The sequence below is a fragment of the Callospermophilus lateralis genome, chromosome 13 (assembly GCF_048772815.1).
Source record: "Callospermophilus lateralis isolate mCalLat2 chromosome 13, mCalLat2.hap1, whole genome shotgun sequence".
NCBI classification, from domain to species: domain Eukaryota; kingdom Metazoa; phylum Chordata; class Mammalia; order Rodentia; family Sciuridae; genus Callospermophilus; species Callospermophilus lateralis.
The window spans coordinates 67,941,322-67,968,770 of record NC_135317.1 but is presented as its reverse complement, the minus strand read 5'-3'; the positions used below and the strand labels follow the sequence as shown (position 1 = coordinate 67,968,770).

At 33.0% G+C, this 27,449-nt stretch overlaps 1 protein-coding gene across 3 annotated transcripts in view; it reads left to right on the top strand.

The window, feature by feature from the left end:
* The window catches only part of Kctd3 (potassium channel tetramerization domain containing 3), a 51,224-nt gene that overhangs the window by 18,697 nt on the left and 5,078 nt on the right, over positions 1-27,449 (top strand). For 2 of the 3 annotated variants that reach the window (XM_076872820.1, XM_076872819.1), the window contains exons 10-15: positions 7,388-7,503; positions 15,154-15,241; positions 15,367-15,483; positions 17,151-17,321; positions 20,860-21,015; positions 26,279-26,375. In XM_076872820.1, the coding sequence (XP_076728935.1) occupies positions 7,388-7,503; positions 15,154-15,241; positions 15,367-15,483; positions 17,151-17,321; positions 20,860-21,015; positions 26,279-26,375 (745 nt within the window). The remainder of the gene's footprint in view (positions 1-7,387; positions 7,504-15,153; positions 15,242-15,366; positions 15,484-17,150; positions 17,322-20,859; positions 21,016-26,278; positions 26,376-27,449) is intronic. The other variant, XM_076872821.1, reaches the window with a different exon arrangement.

The following is a 27,449-nucleotide window of genomic DNA, read 5'->3' as shown; positions in this document are numbered from 1 at the left end:
CAGACCATTTTGAATATTCTTGGATCTTGTTCCAAAATTCTGAAATGATACCATCTCACTTTCCATATTCTATAAAACCCATCGGTCTGTTTTATACTTTGAATGGATCTTTTATTTATGCTTGATTTTGTACATTATTTGTTGGTCACTTGGAAAATGTTGGTTTACTGACTTATGTAGACCTGCCAAATGTTGATACCTGTCTTTATACAGTGTCAAAAATCTGCAATCCTTAGTGTTATCAGTGATCACATATCTGAACTCTGTTTTGGGAAGTTGTCATACATTCTGTGGCAAAGTTTCAGAGTACTAATGTTCACTTGATACTTTTGAAATTGTATCATAGTTAACAAATGTCATCATTTCTTTTCCTTGAAATAGTAGACTTACTTTGTTCATTTTAGAGGAAAGTTCTGCTTATTACCCATATTTGAATAGCTACAGTTATTCATCATTTCAAATAAAAATTGTATTCAATTGGGAAAAAAAGTAGGTGGTGTCAATCTTAGCTTCATAATTATGAAGTTTTTTTCTTGTAATCTGCATCAAGATGAACTATATCTATAGTTCTTAGTTCTACATAATATTAAAAAGACATATTTAAAATTGGCATTTAATCAATACAAATTTTTACTGCTTTAGAAAGGATGTTTATGAGTTAAACTGGACTTTTTTTCTTTCTCTGAAAATTTGTGGCAGAGATTTTAATGACCACTAGTACAGATTAGTGCCACTGCCTTGATTTGTACTAGGTTGCCTGCTGTTTATACCCAGCATTGATTTACATCATCAGTGAAAGCGTCAACACAGATGTTCTAGAATAAGCCGTGAGATTCATAAGTTTTCAACACTATGTTTCAGCATGGCTTATATTTTGTGTTCATGTAAAAGATCTTTAATGATTAGTTAATGTTGAGACCAGGTAAATACAAACAAAACATAAGGTCTGTATGTATTTATTTGTAAGACATAGATAGAATTTTGCAGATGAGATATTACCTCTTTCAGATATTTATTTTGAAGCTGTTAGTATCACTTAAAAGTGTTAGTGCTGTGATTTCTTAAAGTGATTTTTCATCTAGAGCTTTGTCATTGAGCATTGTCATCTGTTCAAGGTTTTTAGTAGTCTCTCAGAATGGGTGGATGGCATTTCTCCAGCCAGAGTCATGCCATAACTTACCCTGTAAGAGATTTTACTGCCTTTTCCAATTCTCATTGAAAGTCTATAGCAAATAACTTTCCAGCTCTTAAAGAGTTTCTTTCCTTAAACCCTATTTGGCCTCAGTGAAACTGCAACTAATACAAACTATTCAAGTGTTGTGTTGCATAAAATATAATTAGGTTAAGTTATTAGTAACTGTAAAGTTGAGAGATGATTTTTATATTTGAAACTTTTATTTATAGTTTTGCTCAGTTTTGTTTGTACCAGAAATTAAATCTAGGGGTGCTTAACCACTGAGCCACATCCTCAGCCCTTTTTATTTTTATTTTTTATTTTGAGACAGGGTCTCGCTAAATTGCTGAGACTGTCTTGGAACTTATGATCCTCTGATCTCAGCCTCTCATGCTGTTGAGATTTTAGGAGTGTGACACTATGCCTGGCTTGACATGTTTTTTAGAGTTCTTCGTTCTCTAAATCAAAGAATTCTGATATGTCAAGTTTATTTCTTTGTCTTTGGACTGAGATTGTGCAGCTATGAATCAAGCAGGTGAATATTCTAATTTTCTTATTTTAAGCAAATGATACATCACTATGAGAAAGAAGAATATATATTAAAACTAGATTTTTTAAAAACAAAATACCAAATTTTGAACAGTTTTAGTTAAATTTAAAATTTTAGAAAAGTTTCAGAACATTTTTTATACTAATGTTAAAGAATACAACATCAATATATACCTCATGAGTCACTAAACAATGGGGATATGTCCTGAGAAATGTGTCATTAGGGATTCTGGCATTATGTGAACATCATAGAATATACTTAGACAAATTAAGATAGCTAGGTTGTTACTAGATGCTAGTCTTTGGGTGTCGGGAGGGAGTGGGGGCTTGTCCTGGGAATTTATCCCAGGGGTGCTTTATCATTGAGTCATATCCCCAGCCCTTTTTTATTTTTTGTTTTGAGGCAGGGTCTTGCTTAGGACTTGCTGAGTCTGGTCTTGAACTTTAGATTCTCATGTTGCAACCTCCTATATTGATAGGATTACAGGCATATACTGCTGTACCTGGCTAGTGGGAAAACAGTCACATAGGTGGTCTGTTGTTGACCACAACAGTATTATGCAGCTACGACTGTACTTATTTCTTGTGTTTCTTTGTGGGTGCAAGGAAACCTTGGATTTCAAAATAATAATGCAATAGAAGATAATGAGGTTACAGAGAGTATGACAGGTAAAACTAAAGATAGACAGGAAGAGCACAGTATAAGTATTTAGAAACAGTTAAAAAAATCTTGGGAAACTTACATAGTTGTATTCTTAACCTGCCTTCATAGATAATTCTAGAAAAAATAAAAATACATGTACAGATTCTGCTAGTTGTCATAATGGTGACTTTGTCACATGTCATGTGGCCTCTGGAAAGCTGCATACACTCTTAGAAAATAAGAGTAAAGAAAAGACAAATAATTATTTAATATTACCATGAAAAAAGTTTTTAACTTCTCACATTTCTGGAAAGGGAACTGTGTTCCTGAGACCATACTTTGAAAATCACTGTTCTAGACTATTCTCCTTAACCTTTCCTCCCAACTTCCTTTCCCCTCTTCCTGGTTTTGAGCCTCATATCATCTGTAGCTACATTGAACATAGTCTTCATCTGCCATTTGGGTCACTATCCTTTCCTCCTTTGAAGTTATTAGCTCTGGTTCTCTAATGTAAAAATCCTTTAACTCCAGTGGGATCTCTTTTTTACTTTGCTTAACCCGGAAAAAACAAACCTTGGCCAGATCCACCTTTCTATCTCTGTGGCTAAATACTGCTAGGAAAATAAATGGGCACATGGGACACACACACAAAGCACTTATGTTAAGTGAGCCTTTAAAACTACCCAACAATCTTGTATTATTCTTGTCAATTCTCTGTGACTCTCATAGATTTTTTATACTTTTTGCTTTCTTCTCTTTTCATACTGAGAAAATAAAAAATGATTTTCTGTGTAAGTTCTTAGTATTATATCTGCTCATCTATGTGTATTGGTGCTTACAATCTCTATTGTGCCCATTTGTTAACTGTGATTAAATTGTCTCTGTTCTCTAAAACCAACTTCTCCAACTGCACACTTGGTTCTAACTCCTCTTGTCTACTCAAGGACATTGTTCTAGTAGTTATCCCCACTCTCTTCTTCATCATACAGGCTTCCTACTGGGTTGAATCATTTCATCAGCATATAGTCATGCTATAATTCTCATTTTAATGGTGATTTTTAGTTACATTTTCCTGATTATAAATGTTGCTCAGCACTTTTTCATGTGCTAATGACCATTTGTATTTTTTTTCAGAAATATCATAAAGTATTGACTTTCTTTTTTATGAAGTTGTTGTCCTACTATTGATTTCCAAGCATTCTTTATATATTCTGGATTTGATTGACATAACTGAGGGAAGCCTGTATCCTCCTCCCCCATGTCTTTCTTCCTTCAACCTCCTCCTTTTGAGACTGATATTAGAACATTTCATAGTGGCCTACAGGTCAGTGAAGCTTTGTCTCCCAGCCCCACCACTAGTTTCTGTTTTCTAGATACACTGTATTTATCTACTTTTAATGGCTTTTGCCTGTTTTCTACAGTAATCGATTTATAATTAATCCTTTCTAGTGAGTATGCATTTGAAAGGTTTGACTTTTTAGTTGTAGAATTACTCCTTTAATTCTATTTTATAGTTTGCTTCTCTGCTGAAATTCATCTTTTTGGCTATTATGTTCCCTTTTTGTTAAATCTAACATTCATATTAATGGTTTGATTAAAGCTTTTGTCTGCTAATTCCAATACCCAGGTCATGTTGTGTTTTGTTTCGGGTCACATTTTCTTGGCTCTTCACATGTTTAGGATATTTTGAGTATGTCTTGCACATGTGCCTGATAAGTTATAGAGGGTTTATGGATTATGCTGCCTTCCTTTAAAAAATGTGGATTTTGTTTTGGCAAGTGGTTACATTATTATGGGAGGATTGTTTTGATCCTATTAGACTTTTGTGTGTGTGTGTGTGTGTGTGCACGTGTGCACGCTTTGTTACGGGTAGGCAGCCTTTTTCATCTTTATTTTTAATTTTTTTTTTTTAAATTGCCTTTCTGTAGTCTTAACCTGAGGTGTACAGCAAAGGATAACCACTTTCATTGAGTTGTAACTACTTCACATATGACCTCTCAGATCTCTAGTGGCTCTCAGTTCTTCCTATAGCAGCCTTTTTCTTTTATTCTTGGGATTCTCATCCTAACCAACTGCAGTTTAGCCTTAGTAAGGAGCCAGGACCTTAGGGAAACCCCTCTGTAACTTTCTTTCCACTCCTATCCTGGCACAGTTTCCTCTGCTTTTCTTGTGTGTTTCCCATCTCTCAAGTACAACACTACCTGTTGTCCAGTGCCTAAAAACACTGGCTGATGGATCTTATCTAGTTTTTGTTTGTGTGTTTATTTCAAAGTGAGGAATGATTGGGTACAATTTATTCCAGCATAAGTTCTACCTGTCAACCTTAGAACAAATTTTAATATTACAGTTTTGAAATTAAAAACCCTTGTAATTATACAGAAAGGAGACCAGTTGTTATTTTATTTTTTGCTTTTTCAAGTTGCAGTTTCTAATATAGCAATAAATGAAGGAGATTTTGTTTCAACTTTGTTTTCAAAGGATAACATGATAGGTAGCTATGGTGTGAGATGGTGTAATAGGGATTTGTTCATGTCTTGTAAAAGAAACCATTTGGTTGTTACAAATGTTCTTCAGAACTTGACAATACCACCCAGAGAAAATAGTTAGGGCTGGTGGATCCATGATAGAGCTTTCCTAGAGACTGACCTCCCTTCATTATAACTGCACTTCTGGATTGCTGCTGCAAGCAATATTTTACTGAGCAGGCCTGTTAAGACAGGAACTTGTCATTATTTGTACTCCTGTCTTCCCTATGGAAGTAGTCAGAATTCTTGACCCTAAGCAGGAGTGACACTTTAAATTTCATGAGACCATTAAGAATATCTTCCTTGATTTCCCAGAACCTCATCATTCTGTAGAGTAATAAGAGCTAGTTGGTTTCCTCTTTTTATTTCTGCCTTTTACATAGACCACAGGACTGAATATAGTTAGCTTCACATATTTTGAAAAATTGTTTGGCATCAAAATTAAAGTCCCATGATGTGATAATCTCTAAAACTGTATAGAATGTAAGATAATTACTTTCTGCTTTGAAGTGAGAGGTTTATTTTTTTAACCAATTCTGATCAAAGGGCTTATTAGCCTTTTTTGTGTGTTTTTATTTTGTTCTGTCTTTTAGGTTGTTTGGTTGGACTGAGGTGGTATATTCATGTGTATGTTTATGTAAATATCTTTTACATACAGTTTAATTTAAACTTAAAACATGTATAAAATTAATTAATTTGTAGAAATTAATTTAAATTATTTAATATATAGAAATTAATTTAAATTTAAAAATATGTAGAAATATTCCTAGCACTTGCCAGTCTTTTTTTTTTTCCTTTTTGTCTAGTATATGTCATCTTTCTTCCTGCTAGATGGCCAACTTTTTCAAAATTGATTAAGAATTTTCAATATGTTGATTGCCGCTGGTCTTGTATGTAGTGTAGTCTTGAACAAAAAGAGAATACCTAGCACTGATTTGAAAGAAGTTGGTAATCTTTTTTAGCTTAGGCTTTTAAAATGCACTGCAATTGTATTTATTTATTTTTTCCCCGTGAGTTCTTTAAGGCCTTTTATTTTTTATTTATTTAATATTTTTGCAGTATTGGTATAGTACCAGGGCCTTATGCATGCTCTACCACTGAGCTGCATGCCCATCCCTTCTTCAGGGTCTTCTGTGTCTTTTTTTTTTTTTCTTCAGCTAAATTCTGAGAAAATTGTTCATATATGCATACTTTTTTGAAATAAACTGATATTTGAAATAGCTAAAGACATAAAACAATATTTTATAGGTAAGACTTGTTTTATAGCATTATTAAATGAAAAGATAGTTCTCATAGCTGCTTTTCAGATAATTAAGATAATATTTTTTAAGTGCTAGAATTGAATTATGAACATTTTTAAGGTGAAAATGGTATTGAGACTTTTAACTTGGACTCTGTTTTGTAGGGGAGGTAAGCAAGAGCCAGAAAGGTGGCACACAAAAGTACGTTGAGAGAGGATTGCAGCCCAGGTTCTCCTGACTCTAGTGTAGTGTTCTACTAAAGATAGACATTGTATAGGGCCATATATGCCATTCTGAAGTGAGCTTAGAATTCTTTGCTTAGCCATTCTTGTCTCTTTTGATATTAATATAGAATATTTGCTCCTTATAACCTCCTTCTCCTATACTCCCTCTTCCCTTCCCTCATATTCCTTGGGCTTACCCATTCCCAGTGGCCCAATTTGTTGAACTTCTGTTAACTTTTTCACAAACCCAACTCTCATAAGGCTTCTTTTCTAAAATATATTTTCAAACCCTTTACCTATTCATTTTTACTCCTCTGGATACTGCTGTACCCTGTGTATTCTATTATTATTTTTGCATTATATTATAGTTGGTTATTTGCAGTTTTCTCTCTGCTACACTGTAAGTTCCTAATAACTTCTCATTGTCTTGTGTTTTTTTTAATTCCAAGGCCTATTGTAATGTCTTTTAAATTAATTAAATTGAAATTGAAATGCTTGGAAACAGGTTTAAAATAAGCTCTGAGTAAAAGGCCTAAATGTTTGAGTATAGTGTGACTTATTTCCAGATTTTTAGATAAATTCTGGATATTGAAATTGCCAGGTTTTTGTTCAGAACAGTGGTTCCCAAATACCAGGTCCATGAGCAAGCTGCATTTAAATTTCCTATAGATATAAAAATGCAGCGGGTTTTCTGATTTATTGGGTCCAGCATGGATCCTAAGATCCTTTTTATTTTGTTCACTTTAAACCTGCCAGGATATTTTGATGATCAGATAGAATCAAGAACCACAGCTCCAGATAATGAGATATTATAGCAGTGTGAGATGACGTGGAGCATACTTTGGTTAAGGAGTTCTATAAACTTCTTAAGAGCTTATCATGTTTGTATTTCTGATCTCTGAGTCTAGCACTTAATTTATATAAAGGAGAATGGATTTAAATTAGTCATCTTTAAGATGTTTTATATCTAGGTTTTGGCTAATTGTAAACATGGTCACTGGTTAACCTCTTTATTTATTCTGTCATTTAAGGAGTGTTCAGCCTTGGTGTTCCTGTAGATGCCCTCTTCTTTATTGGTAACCAGTTGGTGGCCACGAGTCATACAGGGAAAGTAGGAGTGTGGAATGCTGTCACTCAGCACTGGCAGGTTAGTTTTAACTGAAGCTCATTACAGAAATGAAAATTTTTCTGAAACTTATGCTGGTCATGCATTTGTTTTTTTCCTTGTAGACTACATACTGTTTTTTATTATACATAATATTGAATATATTTAGATGCTTCTGAATACAAATTTTACTTTTTTTAAGAAATATGTTACTTTGGAAAATGAATAGTTTTTAACTGGCTTGGCACTTCTTCATTTCCTTGAATTCCTTTTACCTTTCATGTTGTAGACATGGTAGTCCAGGCAAACATCATTTTTTTGTGTGGAAGCACAGATCTGTATGAGACCATGTGATCTGCTAGGGATGGTGATGCATGTCTGTACTCCCAGTGACTCAGGACTGAGACAGGAGGATGGCAAGTTTGAGGCTAGCCTCAGCAATTTAGCAATGCCCTGTCTCAAAATAAAAAACAAAAAGGGTTAGGGATGTAGCTTAGTTGTAGAGCACCTCCAGGTTCAATTCTCAGTACCAAAAAGAAAGAAAGAAAATATATGACCTGTTCAGAGAAGAGGGTAGGCTAAATATTCTGAAGTACCTGAGAAGAATAAGGAGATAAGACTAAAAAACGGTTACTACATAACTCTGAAGAGAAAAAATTAAGGACTCTCCAGAAGAATCCATGGTTTAGAAAATCAATATTGGTAGCTAAAATGGAAGGTGGACTGGAGACCAGGGGGTGTCTACTACAGGAATCCTGCAGAAGGATACCAGAGTCCCAGCTAATGATAATGGTCTCAGAGATGGCAAAGATGAATCTGTTTGAAAAACATTTCTTAGACCTTCTAAAATGACAGGACCAAAATGTGGTTGAGCTGGGAAATTACAAAAATAAAGGTGTATTTCTAGTTTTGATTTTTCAGTTTTGACTGTTGAATAGCTAGCAATATTTTAAATTGATAGAGAACATGGACAGAGAAACATATATATTGGTGGGTAATGTGAGAAATAAAAAATATGCAATTCTTATGTGCATCCAAGTGCAGGTGTTCAGAGGATAGTTGGGAATATTTCTTTGAAACTTAGAAAGAAGAAGGGGCTAGAAATAAATTCCAAACCCTTAATACCTCCTTGGTAATTTAAAAGATAAGAACTGATAACATTTTTCATTGAGAAAGGTATGAAAGAACAGAAAAGTCTAGAGGAACTTAAACTCAAAGGGGAACACATATGAAATAATTGAGAAAGGAAATTCATTTTGGCAGATGGATATCATTTGCAAATAAGTCTTAATTAGGTTTTGGTGAGAAAAAGCCAGATTGTAAGAACTGAGGAAATAAAAGAGACAGAAAATTCAGAATTATCTTTCAAGAAGTGTGATGAAAAAGAAAACCAGAAACAAAAATGACAATAATTAAGGCTAGATCGAAAAAAAGAAGCAGCAGCAGCTTGGTGCTATATTTTATTTTTTTCTCTTGGTTAAGAGATGCTTAAGACATGCTTATAGCCAGAGAGGGAAGTTGCAGAGAAAGCTCCTGAAGATTGAAAGAATGGAGATGATTTTTGGTCCCACAAAAGTCAGGAATGTGTAGAATCTGGAGCACAGCCAGAGAGATTGGCCCAACAGAGAGTAGAGACTTGTCTTTCTCTGTGATAGTTTATGAGAAAAGAGTAAAAAGAAACACATTGAAAATATGTATCATAGATTATAAATTATGTATCTGCAGTGGACCTGGGTAATAAGAGTTTTTCCATTAGTGTTCAGAACTGAGAATGGGAACAAGAGAAAAGAAAACAGTATTTACTTGATTTAGGATTGAGTTTGTCTTAGTCATGTTTTGCATTTCAGTGACCAAAAAAACTGACAAGAACAGCAAAGAGGAGGAAAAGTGTATTTTGGCCATGATTTCAAAGGTCTCAGTCAGTAGATAGCTGAATCCATAGCTCTGGGCCTAAGATGAGGTAGCATGGTGGAAGAAAACAGCTGAGGACATGGCAACACAGAAGCAGAGACAATTTGGAAGCTCATCAGGGACAACATAGAAATCCCAAAGGCATGCCCCCAGTGACCTACCTCCTCCAGCCATATTCTACTTGCCTATGTTGCTGCCTGGTTAATCCATTGAAGTGGATTAATCCACTAATTAAGTCATAACTCTCATAATCTTTCACCTCTGAAGATTTTTGCATTGTCTCACACGTGAACTTTTGGGGAACACCTTGTGCCTAAATCATAACAGCTTTATTAATGTGGATATCACATGCCAGGGAATGACAGATTGTAAAAATGTCAAGGTAACTGAAACTGAGATCAAAAGATGGTAATAAGGAAGTGCTTGGTAGGCAAAAAAGGATGCAGTGACGTAAAGGACTAGAGGGAAGATAAGCAGATTGATGACTTACAAGAAATGAGAGTTGTTGGAAATATAGGGGGTTATTATCAAAGATATAATTTAAAGTTTTAGAGTTGGTGCAGGTCTCAATGATAAAGCCAGTTTAATTTGTTCAACTGACTTAGAGATAGAAGTACAGTCAACCCTCCATCTGCATTGATTTTTTTATCTACAAATTCAACCATCTATGATTAAAAGTTTCGAAAACAGTAAAACTGGATCTGTATTGAACATGTACAGAGATTCTGTATTGAACATGCACAAGATTTTTCCTTAACACTTTTTCTAAAAGATAACAGTTTAACAACTATTTATATGTGTGTGTGTGTATATATATATATAATCTAGAGATGATTTAAAGTATATGGGAGGGTTATATATGTTGTATGTAAATACTGTGACATTTTATATTTGAGCATCCAAGAATTTTGGTATCTTTGTGAGTCTTGGAACAGTCCCCCATTGATACTGATGAGTGACCATATTGCATTTGGGGTCAAGGAACTGTAAGGGATATCAATAGGTGTCAGGATATCAAGTACTAGAGAATGGGAGAAAAATAAACTGATCCAGGCACCAAGACTCTTAGTAAAGATGATAGGTTGATCTGAAAAGCACATTCTGAGCAGAGTTGTGATGTGAAAGTTGAGGTTATGAAGAAACATTCTTGAGAACTTACAGCTCTGAGATACTGGGGAGATGGTGAGAAAAACGAATGATTTCCAATTAAAGGAATCACAGTCCCAGGGAAATTGGGTTTCATTTTCAATGAAGATATAGAAGTCATGTTTGTGGAAAGAAAGATTAGCTATAATGGACTTTCCGCATTGGCACAGCATTATAATGGTTGTCAGCATAAAAATAATGAGCCAAGGGACTACTCTAGATGGTAGAGAAAAGTTAATCAGAAGGATTCTTTAGCTGGTGGTATTTCTTTAAAAGAGGAATGTGAGTTTTACTGAGTTATGGAAGTTCTCTGAGGTGGGTTACTTTGCTAATTATGCCAAGTTTTAGTTTTAATGGTGGGGAGAAAAAAACTAAACTATCTGCCATAAAAGTGCTAAAATATATTTATGGTTTATAAAGTAACATGCTTCTTGATTACCTTTTTTATTTTTTACTAACATTTTGAAACTACATATTAAGGTTTTAATATCTTTAAGATCCTGAAACCTGTACTAGTATCCTCAAAGTGGATAGGTAGGCTTAAACTTTTTGATCCCATATATAATCTGATGCTTCTTGCTTGGTGTATGCATGAATTAAAAACTGTATCTGACAAAGTAGATTTGTTACATATTTCAGGAAGACCTTGGGAAAGTTGACCATTCATGCTGCCAACAAGCCTTCTGACCCAGTTAATTGAATTTCTTTATGGTGCATTGCAGAGATGGAATGTAATAAAATCTCAGCTTCTGATATGCAGATCTCAACAGACAATTCTGACCAGAGGCTGACTCCCATGACTGCTGTAACACTAGTTGAATAAGTTGTGATTTGACCTTTAGCAATTGTTCTGCCCATGAGTTATACAGAAAGTACACAGGACAAACCTTGCATTTTTTATTCTAGATGTATAATCCAGATTGATTTAAAGTATTTGAATCAGATAAACCACTTAACTCTGTGTGTGTGTGTTAATCTGATATACTTTGTGTGTGTGTGTGTGTGTATGTGTGTACTTAAGCTTAAAAGCTATTGTGAAACTTGTTTTTATAACAAATCTAATTTAGGTAAGAATAACTTTAAAGAAAGATTTCAGCTTCTTATTCCCTTTTATAATCTCCTCCTTCACACAATATACACACACAAACTCACAATTTAATTCTAAAGATTAATAATAAAAAAGTCATTAGTGATGTCAGATACTAAGTCTTTGCTAAATTACATAGAAGAATAGTAACTTTTAGATAACATTTACCAAGTTATTGAGTTTAACTTTAAATATATTTTGGAAACATAGATTATGTATATTTTTTTCTCATTTCAAAACAGTGTGGAAAGCTAATCCTAGAAAACCTGTATAAAGGATCAGAACTCTCCTTGTGTCTGTTTTGAGGACTAGAGATCTTCAGTTAAATTTGTCATTTCACTGAGAGCCTGTCCTCTAAACGAACAGTAGAGACCGAGGAGGAAATATTGGCTCTTGGCCAAGAATTGGATTTTTATGGACTTAGAGGTTAGAATGGACAAGAATTAGGAAAGCTCATTTGATTTAGCTTCTCTCACAACATAAGGCATTTCTAGCACTGACATCAAAAATGTTGTGTTATTAATAGGGTTTACAAACCCTTGCATGTTAGGAATAGGAATAAGGTGAGCATTGGAATTCTGAACCCACTATTCAGTGGGGGAGAGGATTGATTTTTAGGTATCTGTTATTATATAGTGACCATTGTCCTAGTATGTTATATTTACTTAGAATTTACAGTAAGATAATTGAATTAGCTGACACAAGCTTGTCTCTCCCCTTTCTGCTTATAAAAATACTGGGTACAAATATTAAAACTATATGTTGTACTTATTTAAATGTTAAGTTATATTTGTTTATGCATAGTTGCATCCCATGTATCAAGATAAAAGCTCTAGGGCCTAGAATTTTAGCAATAAAAGACATAGCTTCATGGGAAAGTAGAAATTGAGCATCTTGCAAAAATCTGAATTTTTTAAAGGTCTCCCTTAGTCCCTAAAATGAAGACTGAAAAAATGTTATTCAATATTTTTGGAAGAAAGTTTTACATGTGTTTGGTTGGATTGAAAGTAGTGGTGCAGAAAGGAACCTTCCATGAGAAATCAAACCAAAATATTCAAATTAGGAGAACAAGTATGTGAATTAAAGCACAAAGCTATGCCTTTGTGGTATAAAACCTCCAATTTGAGAAACTCACATAGGACCAGTTACATTCCTAGATGTAAATACAAAACTAAATGGGACACTTTTACAAAAGAGGGCGCATAAGACATCCACAGAAATGATTTCTATGGAAAGTGAGCTCATAGCCCCTGGTTATTATGAACATAATCCTCAATAAAAGGACTAAAGAAATACTTTTTTGATAAAGATTATTATTTATATTTGAAGGGGAAGGAGTGTCATGCAGTAAGCAGTGGTTAGGAAAGAAGTTGGTATGCTGATAAATTTAGATAAGTGATTATTTAAAAAGTAATAGATAAAGGTAAAAACATACTATAAAAATAATGATTTTTACCAGGATAGAGATTGTGGACATACGTCTCTAGGGGCCTTATATTGTTGAAAAGATAAACATTATTTCTAAATTTTAAATCACTTAAATTTACACAAAGAAATTAACGTTGATTTCTTGGTGCTTCTTGAGGAGGTAAAAATCCACTTCCAGTTTATGTCTGTGACTTACGTGACTGAACCCAAAGTACTGAGCAGTGAAGTTTCTCTGGTTCCTACTTGACTTGGCAGGATAAGGAAGAGGAGGCCCCATAATGGCTCTTTCCTTACTTGTACACTCAGCAGTACTAACTTCTCTGTAATCCTACTCATCTTCTACTTTCTCTGTTCTACCAGTACTGAGGTATAGAAGTGGGAAAAAAGCAGGATGTGATTAAGGATTGCAGTAAATGAGGTAAGAATGTGCTAATCCTAGAGCCCATCCTCCCAGAGAACAAATGATAAAAATGGTTTTCTTAGATGAGCTTTGGGAAGCTCTAGGCTGCTGCCAGTCTTTCATTGAAATATTAATCTAATGGGAGAGGAATCTCAGGGCCTTATCTGCCCCTATTTTCCACTTCTGGGGTAGGAGTTGAAATTCTTCCTGTAGTGCTGCTGGAGCTAAAAGGATTCCAGCTGCCTGAGGTGAGAAAATGGTTCACTGGCATAAAAGCGTATTTTTTATTCCTGTCACTGAAAGGTTTACAGTGTCCACCTGCTACAGGACATGCTGGCATTGGCTCTTTGAAAAGCCTGACCTGGAGTTAGGGTGTGGTGATGGGGTACTTTGCAGAGATATTTCTGCTGTGGCTCGTATCATGACACTGTAGGTCTTGTATATGAATGGCTTAGAGGAATCATTATTTTAAAGTTTTCTCATTTGTTTATTTTTTAATTAAAATGGATTGTGTACTTTTTTACTTGTTGGGTCAAACATTCCCTTCCCCTTTCTCTACCTCACTCTTGGATGACTTCATTTTCCGATTCCACTTGCTCTGTGAGCATTCTGTTGGCCTGTGCTCTCACCAATATTGAGATGACAGTCCTTCCTCCCTCCTCATGACTATATTGCACATCCTATTTTCATGCCTCTTTTTCTTTCTCTCACGTCCCTTACCTCCACTTAAGTTCTTCGTTGTTTTCTTGGATAATATTTGGTACATAAAAGTGCACTCATTAAACAGATAATGTTTAGGCTTTACCCTTTCAGATAAAAACCAAATATGACAAATAAAAGTTCTTTTAACATTTTTAAATTTCAAATCATTAAAAAAATCTCATTTTGACTTTTGTAATTAAAACCTGGTATCTGATATTTCTTTAAATGTCAACTATGAAGTTCACATCCCTTTCTGACTTGGCTGTAGAAAGGGAAGATTCATTTTAAACTCACTTGTTGCCACTTACTTTTTTGTGTTGTTTGTTTTTATTTTTATTTTGCTTTATAATAAAACTCATGTCATTTGTTTTTTATCTTAACATATATATAGGCAGTTATTAGTTTGCATACTAGGTTAATTGGTTTGAAAGATCTATTTTTTACTCCAGTACTTATAAAAACAAATGTAGGAGACTTTGTATGCCTGTCATTTCCTAGAAAATAGATGAAAAGCTTTAGTAAGGAGAATAAAAATAGTGAATGCTACCTTTCACAGAAAAGAGAATAAATTGTCAAGGGATCTAATAACATCTAAAAATCACTTCCTTTGTTTACTAGTTATAATTCTATCCCTTACTTACTCTATGACTTTGGGCAGATCATTTAATCTCAGAAAGAGAAAGGCTCAGAGGGTCTTATGAGACTTGGCCTTACATTTCTAGAGGGCTGTGATCTAGTGACCACATGCAGCAAAAGGAGATATTCATCAAACTTCAGAAAGCAGAATGCTGGTGTTGGAAAAATAATTTTAAAAAAATTAAAAGAAACTATATTGATGGCTTCTAGAGTTCCCTGTGGCATGTGTGTGTGCATGTGTACATAAAGAAGGTTTATTTTCTGAGCTCTACAAAAATTGGGTATTTGTTGCTTTTTATCAAAAGAATCAAAATTTTGAGGAAGTTGAGTGGAAAATAGAAATTATAATTACTTTTAACATCTAATAATTTCACCACATTAGGTTCAAGACGTTGTTCCTATAACTAGTTATGACACTGCTGGGTCATTCCTCCTATTGGGATGTAACAATGGATCAATATATTATATAGGTAAGTATATAGACACTTAAAATGCTCCTATTTTAATTATTATTTAAGTGAAAACAGTAAAACATTACTTTTAAAATTTTAAATAGATATATTATTTATTGCTATTTAAAATTTTTATGTTTTAGATATGCAGAAGTTCCCTTTGCGAATGAAGGATAATGATCTTCTTGTAACTGAACTCTATCATGATCCTTCAAATGATGCTATTACTGCTCTGAGTGTTTACCTCACACCCAAAACAAGTTAGTACATGGCCATTTATTGTAAATTTGTAAATTTCTTTTTTGAGAATGTGTTTTTATTTATAGTTGACTATGCAGCTGGGTAAAAATAACTTGGTGCTTTCTTATTGTTCTTTTACATTTATGTTGGTATTAAAATAACTGATTTTGTTGAAATTAGGAGCTTTAATTTATTAATAGCAGCAGCAACAACAGCAGTGAAGCAATCTTTGAAGAGTATATGTTTAAATTGAAATTTTTTTCTTTTAATTTTAACCCAGGGCATTATGCCTACTAAGTGAGCATTCTACCACTGAGTTACACTCCCAACCCACCTTGGGAATTTTAAAATTTAAGTTATGGAAAAAGACATTTTATTTAGAAGTTAAATGTGTATAACTTCGATTTCCATTCAGAGGCCATTGTAATAAAAATTAGTAGACTGCTTCTGTAAATGTTAAGAATTTTTGAATTCATTAAAGGAATGACCTCTATTGTGAAAAAATTTTTCTAGTGTAACAGATGAATGGGATTGAAATTGTAGTAGGATTTAAACTATATTGCTTTTGAAGAAAGGTCAGCAAACTATGGAATGCTGCCCAAGCCAGCTGTTTTTGTTAAAAGTTTTATGTGTTGTCTATGGTTGCTTTTCTGTCTCAATGAGAGTTGAGAGGTTGTAACAGAGTCAGTATGGCATGCAAAATTTAAAGTGTTTTCTCTTTGTCCTTTGATGGAATGTTTTCCTGCCCCTTCTCTAGAAATAATAAAATGGGGTGTGGGTCCCCCCAATCTAATTTATAAGTGGAGATAAAACTAGGAAAGTTTTATAAATCAAAGCACTTTTGTTTTGTGGTGGCCAGAGTACTTTTAACAGCATGAAAATGGAGTCAGTCATCTTTTAGATCAGATGAAGTGCTTCCCATGTGTTTTTAGGTAATACAGAAAGAATTGCTAGTGTAGCTAATAGATTCTCCATCTGTGAATCTTTTTAAAAATATAGGTCACTGAGCTCCATCTTGTCTTTAAATTTATGATGGAGTCTGGCACTTATTTAAAAAAAAAAAAAGAAGAAGAAGAAGACCACAGCTGAACCTTACATCATTAGAAGAAGCAGTATGATATAAGAAATATAATGAGTATATTTATTCCATAGTCTAATGCTTTGAAACTGTTAAGTATTAAGTAGTATATTTAATACTTAATTATTCAAGAATGATTCAGTATTGTGACAAGTAAAAGTGATGTTCATTCTAGGTGAGAAGTTATATGGAATATTGTTTTAGTGGCAGTCTTGGCATTGCAGACTTACTAATTCTTTAAACATGTATTGAGTACCTTCTGTGTTTCATTCACTCTTTAAGGTGACAAAACAATGATTATGATTCAATCTCTTAACAATAAGGAATAGACTCAGGTATACATGAAAAAAAGTGTGGGATTAGTGTGTTATTACCATGATAGAACCTAATGTATAGTACAAGGGAAGAGGTGAGCAATTTATCTTGGAGCAAGTGTTAGAAAAGATTTGTAAAGAAAATATTGATTTTAAGATGGCAGAGATGTCTTATATTTCTTTGAGTGGATTTTGCACATAAGCTCTGAATCTGGTATCACAGGGAACTTTGCAAGGGTAACTTTCTTTTTATTTTTGCCTAATATACCACCTGTTGACTTTTGACTTTGTGTAGGTGTCAGTGGTAACTGGATTGAGATTGCCTATGGTACAAGTTCTGGAGCAGTACGAGTGATTGTTCAGCACCCAGAGACAGTTGGGTCAGGTCCTCAGCTTTTTCAGACTTTCACAGTTCACCGAAGCCCTGTTACAAAAATCATGCTGTCAGAGAAGCATCTTGTATCTGGTAAAGTGATTCTGTTAGTACCAATAAGCAGTTCCCCCTTGTGAACTTTGCCCTGTGTGTTATTTTCTATACTCTTACAAACTAAGACTATTAGCAGAGTTTTATGTGAGGAAAATATAGTAAAAGAAATGATAGAAAAGTTTAATAACTGAGAAATGTTATGACTGTTTTTAGATTTCTTTGACTTTGCCTGGTTGTAGGATATACAGATTTAGGAGCTATCTTATCTCTTATTTATTCTCTGTTCTAATATTTTGTTCTTATGGTATATTTTATTTGAAAATATTTATAACCCTGTTGAATTTTTTTACTTAGAAGCTTTATAAGTTTAATTTTCAATATAAATTTGGTTGAGTATCTTATCAACCAGTATAATGCTAAAGTAGATTTAGATGTCTATTTTACTGTTTGATCATCATAAAAATATTGAGAATTAGTAGATTGTATAAAAAGATTATTTAAAAAAATAATATTTTTGTGGGTTTGTGGCTCCTTATAGCCATAAAAATTTTTAAATGATTTTATATAGTCACATATTTGGATCCTAGATATATGAAAATTGGATGCTAATTTTGTTGTTTAACAAGTACTACTTTTTGATCACAAAGTAAAATTCCCTTAAGAAATTCGTTGTATACAATAGATTTCTAAAAAAACTTCTTGAATAATGTGTTAGGTGTATCAGTTGAGTTTGCTTTTTAGAGGAGTCTAACATTTACCTCTTTTGTACTGCAATTCCTGTCCAACTTAAAATTTTTATGAACATTTTCCCATAATGTTTTTGTTTATTTAAGAATGTCTAAAAGGTGATACGTTTTTCTCTGTATGATCAAAAACCAAGTGGAGCCAAAGTCTTGTCCATGGATGAATAAATGAACACACATGTCTGATTGCTTGGGGTGTAAGTAGGCCTTCCTAAAACAGTCTCTACTTCAGGCTTTCATAAAGCAATACTCATCTGATACTCACCTGCCCCCCTGGGGAGCTGATTTCTCTTTTGTCCAATTGCTAAATGTTGGATTTCCCTGGAGGATTTTTGTTTTACTTATCTTATCTGGTGATTTGAGTAGTAATTATTATCTATATTGACAGTTACCCCATACTTCTTTGACTTGTGGTCAGAGAGTGGAAATTTGTGTACCTAGTGTCTGTATCACTGGATTACATTTAATAGGCATCTCAAATTGAAACTAGATAAAACAGAACATTTTAATGATTGATTAGCTGCTGATTCAAAAAACCATACAAGTATTAAAATATTATTATCTATTCATTTATTTAAAAAATATAGGAACTGCTCTTGATTTTTCTTTCATGTTTTCCATCATGTACATGCAATCCAACAATAAATTATATTGGTTTTGCTGCATCGTGTGTCACAAAACTGATGTTTTTTTGTTGCTACCAGTGTAGTGATTCACATCGTTATCATTTTTCCTTAGGTTATTGTAGCAGCTTTTCAACTCTTACATGTTTTTATCTTGCCTCTCTATGGTACATATTCCACACAGTAGGCAGAAATATTTCTTAGAAATATAATCCAGACCTGATATCCAATGGCTTCCTATTGTATTTAAAAATAAATTTAAATTTCTACCATTGCCTATGTGGCTTTTCCTATTCTAGATCCTATTTACCTTTCAGGTTGCTTCCTAATTCCCCACCTATGTTTCTCTTGCTCAAGACCTTTCTGTTTCCTAAAGATGTTTTAGAATTTTTGTTCTTTATTCATTTTATTTGAAATGTTTTGCTTCTGGGTAATGTTTTGGCCGCTTTCTTGTTACTCGGGTCTCATTTCAAATACCTCCTCAGTGAGGGTTCATTGGCCACCAGTACAAATCAGCTAAACCTCTATCAACAGTAACTTTCTCTAAATAGTTTGTTTTCTTTGTAGACTTATCATTTGATCATTTATGTGTTCATTTAACACCTATTTCCCTCTTCAAGAAAGGAAGTTCTACCTGTAGGAACTTTTGTTCTCTCACCTTTTCTCAGCACAGTCCTTGGCACATGTGCATAAACAGATGCATAAAATAAGGCAATTTAATTCTGTGAGAATATAGAGTATTTTGTCAGTAGTTGTGATATTTAAATGACAATGCTTAGAGATAGTAGCAGTTGCTGTTATTTTGGTGGTTGTAATGTTATTGTAGGATGTGATGCTAAAGAACTGCTTGTTATAATTTGTATTTTAACATGAAAATTTCATGTGGGTTTGAAATTTAAATAGGCTAGTCAAGAAAATTATCTAGTTTACTCAAAAATCTTGAGTTCTTCATGTATTCATATTTATGATTTTCTGCCACCTGGTGGATATCAGTGTAAATGTAATCACTTTCTTTCTGAAATAAAAAATTTTACTTAATTAATATTAACAAAATTGTCCTTATGACTCAATTGAGTCAGCCAAAGGTATTTATTTTTCTGAATCCCAGTAAACTTAATAGTGAAAATCAGGAATTTTTCCCCATGTAACTGATTAAACAGTCTGAAACTAAATGTTTCTTTTTTTTTAATCAGAAAAATGCTCTGAGAAATGAGAATTTTGTTACATCAGAATAAAAAATAATCAGAAGTTACTTGTTGCTGTTTGCTAAAACTAGATCATTTTTCTAAAGTGTGCTTTAAAATACATAACTGATATTTCATAAGGAATGTCATTTTATAAGAAACCAGTAGGAAATGGTATGTGTATATGGAAGAAGCTTGGGATATTTTGTAAGTGTTTACTGATGAGTTTGTAGCTCATTGTAACATTAACAAATTTTCGAAAATCATTATAAATGGAAAATTAGTATTTTTTTTTACAAAGGCATACCAAAAATGTAAGCAATAGTGATATTATTTTTTGATGTAAAATTTTTAATAGAGTACCTATTCAGACAAAAAAATGGAGATAGACTCGGAAATATCTCATTACATATCCATTGAATAGTCTTTAAATTCAAAAAACAGACTAATCGGAACAAGTTTCTTAAAGCACACTCTCAAAAATAATGCTGAGCTCTAATATAGAATTTTTATGTTCCTTTATATAGCTATGAGTAGGCAATATATAGCTTCTGTTCCTATATTTGACAAATATCATTTTTAATAATAATTTTTATATAACTCTTATCTAGACTATTTAACATTTGAGTAATATTAGCAGAAACAGTTTCTAAGTTTTAAAAAATAAGCTAAGCAATTGTTAACTCTGTAGTTTGACCAAAGAATAGGCTAATCAGTATTTTCTTGGATAATCAGTATTTTTTCCTCTTATGTATACATTTCTTTAACCTTTCCTATATTTAAACCTTACAGTCTATTTTTATAAGAATCCATATATTTAATGATCTACCTTATATTTGTACCTTTTTCAGCTAGGTACAATTTGAGTATAATTCTATGATAAATATGTCATTTGCTACTTAAAATGTACTAAGATCTATTTAATGTAGATCATAGTGAAAAGCTTAAATGTGTTTAAAAAAGTGATTTTGGTACTGCCCTTATAATCTGTACTTTGTAACCTTTTTGTGTTCGTTTTCTCTTCTAGTCTGTGCAGATAATAATCATGTCCGCACATGGACAGTAACACGATTCAGAGGAATGATCTCTACTCAGCCAGGTTCCACTCCTTTAGCATCATTCAAGATATTGTCTCTGGAGGAGACAGAAAGTCATGGTAGCTATTCCTCTGGAAATGACATAGGTAAGTTAGGTTATTTGGGGGAATTTTCAAATATTATATGGATAGTTCAGAAGAAATATATCAACTATAGTAAAATCTAAAAATAAATTTTAAATATGAATTTTTTATTTCAATTTTGAAACTCAAAATAGTTTTAGTGTATTTTTCTCATTAGATGTGAATTCATTTATAATATTGAAGTATTTTTTCATTGTTTAAAAAGTTATATAAGATGGGCTGGGGCTGGGGCTGGGGCTCAGTAGTGGAGTGCTTGCCTGGCACGTGTGAGGCACTGAGTTTGATCCTCAGCCCAAATAAAAAAAAATTAATAAAGTTATTATGTCCATCTAAAACTAAAATTTAAAAAAAAAGTTAAGAGCAAATTTTTTATCTTATTAGTGTTTCCTCACTTTTTGTCATCTTCAAATGCTAGCAACTTTTGTTTATAACTAAAACTATAATATCTGTGTACATTTCAAACTTAATATTTTTATTTTAGCTTTTATTCTTGATATTAAAACTTTTTTATTTTTTATTTTTAAAATTTATTTCGTACATACATGAAACTTTTTAATTTTTAAAATTTATTTCTTACATACATGACAATATTGGAATGCATTACATCCATTATTATCCATTTACAGCACAATTTTTCATAACTCTGTATATAACGTATGTTCATGCCAAATTTTGCCATTATACTCTTTTTTTTTGCATTATAATTCTTAATACACATTATACCACAATTTATCATATCTCTGTTTGTATATAAGGTATGTTGACACCAAATTTACATCTTCGTACATGTATTTTGTATAATGATGACCATCAAAAACTTTTAATATTTTTATTTGATCTGAAAATAAAATTTGAAGCTAGAAAAAGGCTGATATTTTAAAATAATCAGTTATTTTGATGGCATTATAATATTCCTTAGGAAACAATGTGTTATGTCTTCATTGATGCTCTGATTTCAGTAAAAGGCATGCAAAGTTAATCGTATTTGTCTCTAGACTATACATACTATGAATGAGAACTCACATACACACAAATACATATACAGAGTCATCATGGAGACAGATTATTTCCTACAAGGGCTCATTTGAAAGAATCTCCTATATGTGTAATTGTATCTTACTATTCCTACAATAGTTCTCTAGAAGCTATTGGTTACCTAATATACCTTTCCAGTTATTTTATGTAAGTGAAAATTATGATAAAAAGGAGTACATTAGAATTGATTTTCTATGAATTTTACATATACTGGAAATTTACGAATATGTTCCCATAGTAAAGATTTCAAAATGCTTTAAAACAATTGTACTACCTCAGTCTTAGTATATTTAGTAAAAATAATGTTCATTGCCTCATTTTTAGCAATTGCTGTGTGATCTTATGTCCCTACATGTTGCTGGGAACTGGAAGTTTGTATTTTTTTCATCCAACAAGTGATTATTTAGTAGTTTTTCTCCAGGCATTAGGAATCTAAAAAAATACAGTACAGTGAAAATCAATCGATAGTACTTGCAGTGGGAATAAAAAGAAAACAATCGCATTTTGCGCAATTATGCTTAAGGACAGGGAGCTAAAAGCACTCAGCAGAGATAGCAACAGTATATTTAATCTTCTTGACAATAATATGAAGTAGATATTATCCCTACTTAGCATTGATGAAAACTAACATTCATAAAGAACACTTTAGCAAGGTCTTAGTGCTTGAACTGACACATGGAGCATGAGTAGGTTTTTGTTGGATTTTGGAGATTCTAGAGTTGGAAAATTTATGTTAGAACAAAAATAACATGTTAAAAGAACATAGGCCCAGAGAACCTGGAAAGTTTGGAAAATGTCAAAAAGGTCATTAAGTGCTGGATTATAGAATATAGGAATAAGACTGGGTTGATAGGCAAAGGCCACATAATGGAAGGCCTTTCTGTACAATAAACTTAGGAATTTAGATTTTATCTTTATAAGTAATGGGGAGCTTTTGAAGAATTTTGACAGTGATACCTAATTAGTGTTATAGTTCATTTTTCATGTGCATATCCAAGAAGGCTTAGAGAACAGTGACGCAAGGCACCCATTATTAGTTATCAAAAAAGAACTCATTCAGTAAGAACTGAAGGGCAGGCTGGCTCAGTGGTAGAGCACTTGCCTAGCATGTATGAGGCACTAGGTTCGATTCTCAGCACAACATATAAATAAATAAAAGTTCATTGACAACTAAAAATATATTTAAAAAAAAAAACTAACGGGCATGGTGGTGATTGATCATATGTGGTAAGTTCAAGAAAGGTTGGAGTCTAAGCTGACTCAGGGGTCTTACTTGGGAAATGAAGTAACTGAATTCTATTAACTGAAATAAAGAAATATAGAAAGTGGGGCTTATTTTGAAAAGGAAGGTGAATTCAGATGATGTATTTTGAGCAATGGTGTCTGGATATTCCATGATATGAAGGGATGAGGGTAAGAGACCTTACTGGAAATTATGTTTATGAGTCATCAGCATTTAAGAATTAATGAAGCTGGGATTGGTGGTGCACACCTGTAATCCCTGTGGCTTGAGAGGCTGAAGCAGGAGGATTGAGAGTTCAAAGTGAGCCTCAGCAACTTAGCAAGGCACTTAGCAACTCAGTGAGACCCTGTTTCTAAATAAAAAAAGAATGGCTGGGGATAAGGCTCAATGGTTAAACACCCCTGGGTTCAATCCAAATAATAATAAGCAGTGAAAGCTCTAATAGGGATTGTTCAGGGAAAACAAGTGTAATGTGAATATAAAAATAACAAACAATCCTGTGAATTAACTTTAAAGCCCACTAAAATAAAGGGGGCAGAGAGATTTTTATTTCCTCTTATACTTAAAATTAATAAATAAATAATGTAAGGGATAGACAAACAGAACAGTGGAACACAGTTGAGAATGCTGTGGGTGAAATCTAGATTGCAGTGGGTAGTGGATTAGTAGATATTGGAGATGACCATGAAATAAAAAAGTTAAAAGGCAAGTAGGGAGTTCAGAGCTCAGTTTTGATTCCTCTTCCTGTCTCCCCACCAAAAATAGAAAAGATATGAGCTTATTTTGTGTTCCAAGGAAGGTGCCAATTTGGGAAAGTTTGGAGAATCTATTTATTGGTTGAGGTCATCAGATGATTAAGGTATGAAGAGTTAGGTTATGGGAGCATTTAATGTGAATATAAAGTTTAAGGGGAGTGAAGATACAGTTCCATAATCTTCTCAGTCCTACGTATTTTATTCATCATTACTATTTTACTATTTTGACTTTGTAACAGTTATTGAATGAGGACTATCATTCCCAATAGAATTAGACATCAGAAGGTTCTCTAATAATTCAGCAACTGCATAGTTTAGTGAAGAGCCAGACTGGAACCGTATAGCTTGGGCTCCTCGGAGTTCAAGCTCTGTTTTATTGAGATTTTTTGATTTTGTGACTAAAAGGATCTGACCAGAACAACTGTAGAGGAGGAAAGGTTTACTTGAGGGCTCATGGTTTCAGAGGTCTTAGTCCAGAGAAGGCCAGCTCCATTTCTTGGGGCTTGTAGTGAGGCTAAACACCATGGCAGAAAGAGCGTGGCAGAGGGAAGCAGCTCACATCAGGGTGATCAGGAAGTGGAGAGAGAGAGTTTACTTGCCAGATACAAATATATACTCAAAGCCATGCCCCAATTCCACCTCTTTCAGCCACACCCTACCACTTTAGTTACCACTCAATTAATCCCTATCAGGGGATTAAATCACTGATTGGGTTAAGATTCTTAGAATCCAATCATTTTTTCCTCTGAACTGTTGTGCATTGTCTTACATGTGAGCTTTTGGGGGACAACTCACATCCAGATCATAACACGCTCTATTCTATAGGACCTATGAGACCTCTGGTGAACTAGTCTCTTGGTGCTTTACTTTTCTCATCTGTAAAATGGTGATAATAATATGACCTTCTTTACATGGTTATTATGATAATTAGGGTGAATTAGTACTTGATGAATAAAGCACTTACACTATGGCACATAGTAAGCAAAATAAAGTACTACTCATAAAGATGTTTCATTTATTAAATAGGCATGATTCATATGAGATAATTTGGATTATTGACTTTAAAATTTTTGTTGTTTATCATATGCTTCATATGAAAATAAATTGGTACTTTAGCTAATGAGTATAATAGGAAGACATTTATTAAAATTGTATTGTTAAGTTTTGCATATTAACAGTTTTCTTATGTTGTTGTTCGGAATCTTTCTAAAATATAATAAGTATGTACCTGTCTTGCTCATTACAATAAAGTGAAAATAATTGAATCTGTCTTTGTTAGATTGTGCGTACCTATTCCAAAAATCTAAATCCCAAATGCTTCAGTATCCAAAACTTTTTGAGCCCCAACATGAAAAGTAGAAAATCCTATACCATGAAACTTTATTTCATGTACAGAATTATTAGCAATATTATATAGTATTTCCTTTAGTCAGTGTATAAGGTGTATGTGGAACACAAATTTCATATTTAGACTTGGGTTCCAACCCCAAAATAGCTCATTGTTGTATATATGCAAATTTCCAAAATCTGAAAAAATCCAAAATTTGAAGCACTTCTAGTTCCAAGCATTTTGTATAAGGGATACTCAACCTACAGTAGATTTCATATTACACTTTGCTGCTGATGTCTGTTTTAGCTTACCAATTACTCTGTGAAGTTGTTTCTGTTTAGTGGCGTTAAACAGAATTATATTTTTGATTTTTGCATGTTGGCTTTTCAGAAAAGTAAAATGAATACATGAAGTGACTGAATTTGTACATTCTCTCCCCCTTTTTGGGGGTAGGGTGGGGGCTGTTGTTGTTTTAGTGCTAGGGATCAAATCCAGGACCTTATACATGCTGAGGGTGTATTCATTCTACCTCTGATCTATACCTCCATATCCCCTTTTTAAGTTAAAAGAATCTAAGCATATCCCCAAAGATAGTAAATATTTTAACAGCTCTCCTTCTAGTGCTGTTTAATGTGGCTCTTTATTCAGACTATTGCCTTCAGCTTTTATAGTGTTAGTGCATAAAATATAATTTTGAATTATTGTGTATTCTAAAAATGTTAATGCAAGTTGAAGTGCTTGAATCTTTGCATTTTTGTGTCTGATTTTAACTTGAAACTCAATGCTAAACTAATAGTGTGAGAAATTCTTTTTGGTAGAGGGGTATTAATATTAATGTTCCTATTGTAAAATTAAATTACATTCTAATTAACTTCTTTTGACATTTTCTGTTGTATGACCAAGGGCCTTTTGGAGAACGAGATGATCAACAGGTGTTTATCCAGAAAGTTGTTCCCATCACTAACAAACTATTTGTAAGACTTTCATCTACTGGGAAAAGGTAATACTTTACTCTAAAGATGAAGAAATGCTATCTTACAGAATGCCTGGCATAATTCGTTAGATTGATGAAAGAGTGCAATAGAAAAATTGAGAGATATCTATTCATTATCTCATTATTATTATAAATTAACATTAAAACAATTTACTTAGCACTTACTCTCTAAGATTCATTAAGATTTTTACAGATGCTGTGGACAGGTAGGAAGAACTAGTGATACAATAAAAAAAAAGGGACATAGTAAACTTCTTTCATGTCCAAAAATAACTATTTTTTCTTAAAAATATTCAGTTTTTTCTTAAGAAAACAAACACTCTAGAATGTAAATATTTTCCATCTCATCACAGATTGTATACATTATATCATAAAATATATTACAGGTTTTCTGATAGTGTTCCCTTGTAGAATAAAAATGATAAAGCAGTTAAACCTTGATCAATAATAATTATAATTTGCATAATCTTGGCACAGCTTACCATTTAGCACCCATTTCATTTCGTATTTTATAGCATTTCCCCGCTTCTGTCTTCTTGAATATAGAAAGAAATTGTCTCCATGAGAACAAGAATGCTGCCTTTATGTATTTACCTTCTGACTTGCACAATGAGAATGCTGCTCTTATCATTATATGACACTGGCAGTATTCTTCTGATTTCATCTTCAGAAATGATTTCTATTCAAACATTAAGGGAAGAACAGTGAATTTGATACATTCAGATGAATAAAATTCTAATTTTGGCACTCCTTTCATTGTCTATAAGCTTAAGTTACTTTATTTTTCTTAGCCTTGTTTTTTTTACAAAATAAGGTTCAACTATTTTGATCATATAACGTGACAAGGTAAAATGAGTCAAAAAATGTGAAATATCTTGCATAATCTCTTACTATAATAGTTGTTCAATAGAAGTTTTTCTCTTCCTTTTGCATTGACCGAAATTTTATTTCCTTTAAAATATTATTTGTAACCTCAGATTGGCATTTCTTTAAAAACTATTTTTTGCATGTTAAACAAGAAACTAAAATTCCTCTTCAAGAGTCATTAAGCACATTATTAGTTTTCTTTTTAATGTCACT